This window comes from Strix uralensis, chromosome 23 (genome assembly GCF_047716275.1).
Source record: "Strix uralensis isolate ZFMK-TIS-50842 chromosome 23, bStrUra1, whole genome shotgun sequence".
In the NCBI taxonomy this organism is placed as follows: domain Eukaryota; kingdom Metazoa; phylum Chordata; class Aves; order Strigiformes; family Strigidae; genus Strix; species Strix uralensis.
This window is the reverse complement of record NC_133994.1, coordinates 2,025,769-2,032,010: the sequence shown is the minus strand read 5'-3', so window position 1 is coordinate 2,032,010 and position 6,242 is coordinate 2,025,769. Positions and strand designations below refer to the sequence as shown.

Here is a 6,242-nt window from a genome sequence, read left to right as displayed (position 1 = left end):
AAACCTGCTTTATTGTTAACCTTGTTATGAAAACAGAATGGTATGTGACATACGTTTATCACCAGAACTTCCACTACTGTTAAACTAAGGATTTGTGTACAGCTTTTGTCCTTACAAAACATAGAATTTTACTAATACCTTAAGCATGCTATGAAAGGTTGGAAGACTCGTTATCTATACTTAGATTTAGAGAATGAGAATCTGATTTAAGTTTTTCGTTGTCCAAAGTGAAGAAAACTATTACATTTGTGTTAAGTACTTTTTAGAAAGACATATTTTTAATATGGTCAAAGAACCATGTTGGAAGAAACAGAAGGGTAGAGGCAGAAATACATTTATTCTGTAAACAGGAATGAAGTGCTACCTTGCACAGGCAGTTACCAGTTTTATAATAAAGTCTTTTTCTTGGACTAACTCCAGCTGTATGACAACTGTATAAAGGGTGTGGGAGTTGAGGCCCTTGTCATGAAACAGAGTAGATTTCTCCTTTACAGTTGATAGTGACGTAGGTAGATCAATTTCTGAGGATGAAACTTCTCTCTGCACAGTGGACATTCAGTCTACAAAAAGAAAATAAATTAGATAAGATGTACTGAATTGCTGTATTTAGAAGTTAAAAAAAAAATAAAATGTAACTGTTTAGCTACACTTAGAAAATAATCAGCATCCATAATTAAAAAACCCATTTTTTTTCAGTCCAGTTTGTGATGCAAGCTTAACCATGTAAAGCACTCTTAAGCTAGCCCAACTTAAAGAGCAACTTGAAGTGATATAGGTGCTTAAAAACTGGATGGATTCTTAACAGTTCGCTTTTGGTGTTTGCTTGTTTATTTTTTTAATCTAGGTGGCAATACTACTTCTTCAGTTAATTTTGCTAACAAGTGGAATCAGAAGAAGCTACAGTGAGAGTCAGTATGAGGTAACATTTATTCATGTACACTAGAAATAGTATTTAAAGATACTGACTGTATGTTGCAAGATACTCTTAGTTCTTTAAATCAGAGCTCTTAATTTTTTGTATCTTTGCTTGGTGAATCCAGTAGGAGAGTCAAAGGATTTATTAGGTCAGCACATTCCAAAAGTTACTGGAATGGTAACAACTGTTGTCAGTGTTTAGAAAAAACAACCTGAAGTCTCTGTATCTGAAACAAAAAATCCTGTACCATGGACATTGAACTGTTCTTCAAGTAGTAAATTAGTTACCAAGCCTTTAGGGCAAAGGATAAGGTGAAGTTGCAATTAGAGCAAATGAATGTTTTCAGATCTGAAATAGCACTCTGTAATGCTCTTTAAATACTGTCTACGTACAGATATATGTGCATCTGGGACAGCTTTAGAGTTGACAACAATGCAAAAAAAAATGGTCTAAAATAAATGTCCTCTAACAAGTATAGCTCTATTGTCAGTTAGTACTCACACTGAAAACTGATAACTGAAATTGTCAGTAGCCTTCTAAGTGTACTTCTGTTATATTAAAATTTCTATTGCCTCCACATTATTTGAAGATACTTCAAGCAGGGACTCAGCAGGGCACTTTCTAATGCTAACTCATTTGAAGTTCTTGCTTAATTTTCCAGTCAGAGGTGTTAAAAGGAAGTGAGGACTAATCTTCATGCTAGATTACAAGAACAATTTTTAATTGATGCCCAACCACATAAGAGACTAAATAAGATTGAATTAAGGCCACAGTGCAAAAGGATCATTTACCTAAATTATTCTAATCAGACTTTGAAAGTATGTGTGAAAACTTTAGTTCGTGATGCTTCAGCTTCCTACTGGAAACTATAAAAGCCCAAACTAAAGTTTTGGGAGGTAGATACAAATCCATTTTGCATCTGCTGGCTAATTACAGCTTTGAGTGGTGCTTGGTTCTGTTGTTTGGGGTTTTCTTTTATTTCCCTGTACTTGATTTTCAAGTGGACTAAGTTTTTTGCTTCTTAATTTCAGATTCCTAAGGCAGTACTCAGGAGTTAATATTGTTACATTAAGAATGTTCAACAATCTTCCTTATGTTTTTCATCAAATACCATATTCTGAATACTATGTGATAGGAAATCTGTGTACAGGAACTATTCCTCTAATAACTCATTTCTTCTGATAGCTATCTGGTTAAGAAAATGGTCTGGAACACTTTGCTACAGTAGCAGGATAGTTTCAGTTTATAGTTCAGGCAAGACCGAGGAACATGGCTGGGTCTCTACAGGCAAATCTGAAGTGACTTGATGTCTCCTGACTTGTGTCAGGGTGATGTTAGGAAGGCAGCAGCTCATCACAAGCTACATTCTAGTTTGTGTCTTCAAATGGTGTATCTATCATAGAACTTAACAGCTTGCACAGGTACAACTTTGGTGCCTTGAAATACAGGCCTTTGGCTATACTGATTTTAGTGTCAAGATTGATTTTGGATCTTAGGAAATTCTCTGAGAAGTTGTATTTGCTTGATTCTGTTCCACCACAGCCATACCAGTGTCTGTGTAGGAAAATTTCAGTAGGTCCCACCACTCACTTCTAAAACAGCTGCAGTAATACATCCGAGTTATAGCACAAACACTTTATCTGTAAATAACACTTGATGCCTTTTTTTCTGGCAAGCAGTTTTCATTCTTTAGAGAAAATAAATGGACAATGTCTTATTCCACAATGTCTATAAAGTCCTTAATGGATGAAAATTCTGTTGTATTTCATTAATCCAGAGCAAAATCCAAGTTTAAAATACCATGTGTAAGAGCTAGCTCAGTCTGGTTGTAACTTACTTATTCCTTTTTACTGGAAACGGGTGAAGAAAGCTTCAGAACATTATGACTTCTGTTTGTTTGCAGTCAGAATTATAGCCTAGGTCTGTAGATAAAGGAACTATCTCCATGTCTGACTCCCAAGTAATCCGACTGCATTTCAGTGGTTGGGACAGAAAACTGCTCACCTTATTTACCTCATCTATGTAATGCATAGTCATACTATTCTGATAAAATATACAGGTCCTGCTAAACTCGCGTGGGGATTTTGGGTGCCTTAGTGAGGGAAAGGGTATTATTTCAACACCTGACTGACAGGTATTTTCAAGTAGAAATTTCATCATGTTTACCCCTTCCAGCCTCCATCTGTGCTGTACTTACCCGGGTGTTGCACCACTCGGTGATGCACTCCCAGCAGAACAGGTGGCCGCACGGGGTGGCTGTCGTATGTCTCCGTTCTTCCAAACACAGAGTGCAGCGGGAGTGGCGCCCCGTAGTTTTTCCCTTGGTCATATTTCTAATTAACATAGTTATATATTTATTTTGCCTGTTTGCAAGAAATATTTGAGAACACAAGCCTAAAGTAAACCCTGTCTTCAAGTATTAACCCTGTTTGTGAATATCTCAAAAACATGTAAGCAAAGCACAAAATCTAAGAGATGCTTAAAACAGTGAGGAATGTATCCACTGTTACATTACATCAGGTTCTAACAAGTCAGGGTGTCACTCCAGTGTTCTCCCTGTTCATGAAAGCTATTACATTTCCCACCATTGCTTCCACCTCTTTCCTAGTAAGTAAAAATCATACTTCTGGTGAGCCATGTTGCGGTGTAGTTTCCATTCCTGCCTTGCTCTCTGCCTCTGTTTGAAGCTGTACATCTGAACACCAATTGTTAGAAGAAGATGGAAGAGTGAAATTATTCCAAGAAACTTGTAACTTGATCGAATACTCTGATCTTCTCCTTGCAGTCCTCCAAAATGCAGCTACATAATTCACAGAAATAGAGATGCCTCGTTACTGTGGTTTTATGAAACTATTGCCCCCCCCCATCAATAAACTCGTGATTTGGGATTCTCATTTCTGTCCAAAAAATTGATATGTTTTCTAGCACTTATCAACCTGCTGTCTCTTGGGAGGTCTAATGTGTCCTGGATGGGTCTCAGTCAGTCTGGCTGTACTTAACTCCTGTCTTGAGTTGCCTGTGTCCATCAAAACTGCTGCCTTAATTGGTTTGGTTTGGTTATGTAGCTCTGAGCAAAGAGTCAGACATCTCTTTTCCACATTGACCTTGGGAGCTGTTGACTTGTGTGTCTACACACATTTCTGGGCCAGTGGCTGATGTTTTTTTGAAAGATACTGAAAAGACCATGTGAAATTAAGCTCTTCATACAGAGAAATGCTATCTAAACGTGTACTGATTTTTGTTCAAAACTGTATTTAGGTATTTCCCATGGATTTATTAAGACACTTCTCACTTTCTGTGTATTTGTAGAAGACAGACTGGACTAGATGGCATTCTGAAGTTACATGGGGTATTAGCTGCTGACAGTGCATTCACATGTATTAGCCATAATCTTTTGGCTGCAGGGACTCATAATCCACCTACATCGCATTAAAAACTTCACCCTCACTCAGTCTGCCCATATTATAATCAGCTCCAGCCCAATTCTATATCCCTTTTGCACACACGGCACCCCAAGAGGCCAAAATACTGCAGTAGACCCCATCTTCAAACAAGAAATGCATCCACTTACATATGTGATTCCTGCGATTCTTTTAGACAGGTGATAGAAAGTGCCCCGTATGTAGAATACTGCCAGATGTAGTCGATGAAGCAAAGGTATGCATTGTTTCAGGAGATACACAATTTGTAAGACTCTTCTCTTCTGCTGTTCCGTGAGCTCCCCAGCTTGTTTCTGTATCCAGTTTCGTATTAAGGTCCTGCTGGATAAGCCGAGCGCTGGGTTGCTCTGCGATGTTCTGGACTCATCAGCTTCTATCTGCAACTCGTGTTCCAGATGCAGCAATCCCTTTTCTAAGCAATAGGGCACGAGGGTGTGAAGAGAAATGAAGACAGCCCGTCGAAGAAAAGAAGGCACCCTTTTCTTGGTGGAGTCAACTTGTACAATGTTAACGTACTCTTCACCCAGAGTCTGGTAACCTAAATAACATGTGCAACAGAAAACACGCGAGGTAAGATGGCAATTGCAGTATCATTCTCCATGTGGGTGACCAGCGCTGAGAGGCTGCTCAGGTCAGATCACATCGGGTCTTGGAGTTGCAGAAATTGCTTTTTTTTTTTTGTGTTGAATGGCGGGAGCGTTACGTTTACATCGGCATCTGCAGCGTCAGTATCTGCAATGGCTTTAGGGTTAAAGCAGGGATGCTTTTTCACGGTGTCATGCACCCCTTTTTTAGAAATAACTTTTGCTTTTAAAAGAAGATATATGTGGGTTGATAAACTGCATTGGAACTCAAAGTTCTGACAGTTTAGTGATTTCATAGTTGAAAGGCATTTATAGAAAAATAAAGAAACACCACCACCACCCCACACCCCCCCCCATTAAAGAAAATCGCTGTCAAGCGGTCTCATCCCGGTCGGTGGACAGACAGCTGCTTTTTCCCGCTCTAGGGAGAAATGCTGACTGGGAAGTTACTGGGCGCGTTACCTGCCAAAGTGGTGAGGACGAAGTAGGCGACATCCGAAAGCAGTTCAAGCTCTTTCCTCCATTCCAGCCACTTCTTGGCACCTAAGGGAGGGGATCACGGCAGTTACCGGACATGGAATTCGTACCGATCCCAGGAATTTCTCCCAGACGCTCCAACACCGGCTTGGCACCCCCTCCGCCCGCCTCCCCCACCCGATCCGGGGGGCGGCGGGGGGGGCTCGGCTGCTCCCGGTGGGTTTCGGAGCCCTGAGGGTGCCCCTGCAGTCCCGAGCCCGGCGGCCCGGCCCCTCTCTGTGGGGCTGGGGGTGAGGCGAAGCGTTACCCGCGAGCCCGTGCAGCGTGGCGCCGGCCGCGCTCCGCAGCCCCCCCCGGTACAGCTCGTCCTTCTGCCCGCACCGCACCAGCTGCGCCGGCCCCGCTGCCGCCGCCATCGCGCGCGGAGGGAGACGGGACTGCGCGCGGGGGCGGGGCGGCCCTCAAGGGGGCGGGGCGCCGGCAGGCGCAGGGATAGCGCGTTGTTCCCGGCCGTCTGTGGCGGGAAGGGCGCGCGCCTGAGGCGGCGTCTCATAAAGGGCGGGAGGCGCCTTCCACCGCCCCCTCAGCCAGGGCAGCTACCGCCCCAGTCGCTGCGGTGGGCCTCCCCTCGGGTGCCGCAGGGTGGGTGCCCAGCAGCCCGGCCAGCGCATGGGCGTCGCAGCGCTGCCGGTCAGCGGCGGCTCCGCAGCCCTGGCTGCCTCCCTCAGCGCGCAGAGCAGGCTGGCCTGGGCTCGTCGCCGCCGCCTTGAGGGGCGGCGGCGGCCCAGAAACACGGGCCGTGGCTGGCTGAGGTAAATTGTGTGG

General features: G+C 43.5%; 1 protein-coding gene across 1 annotated transcript; it reads right to left on the bottom strand.

The window, feature by feature from the left end:
- Positions 1 to 318: 318 nt before the first annotated feature.
- Positions 319 to 5,840, bottom strand: PEX10 (peroxisomal biogenesis factor 10). The gene is made up of 6 exons (XM_074892558.1): positions 5,725 to 5,840; positions 5,403 to 5,483; positions 4,488 to 4,894; positions 3,541 to 3,716; positions 3,114 to 3,249; positions 319 to 560 (listed from the first exon to the last, which is right to left on the bottom strand). The coding sequence occupies exons 1-6, from the start codon at positions 5,831 to 5,833 to the stop codon at positions 489 to 491; spliced, it is 981 nt and encodes a 326-aa protein (XP_074748659.1). The 5' UTR covers positions 5,834 to 5,840; the 3' UTR covers positions 319 to 488.
- Positions 5,841 to 6,242: the final 402 nt, after the last annotated feature.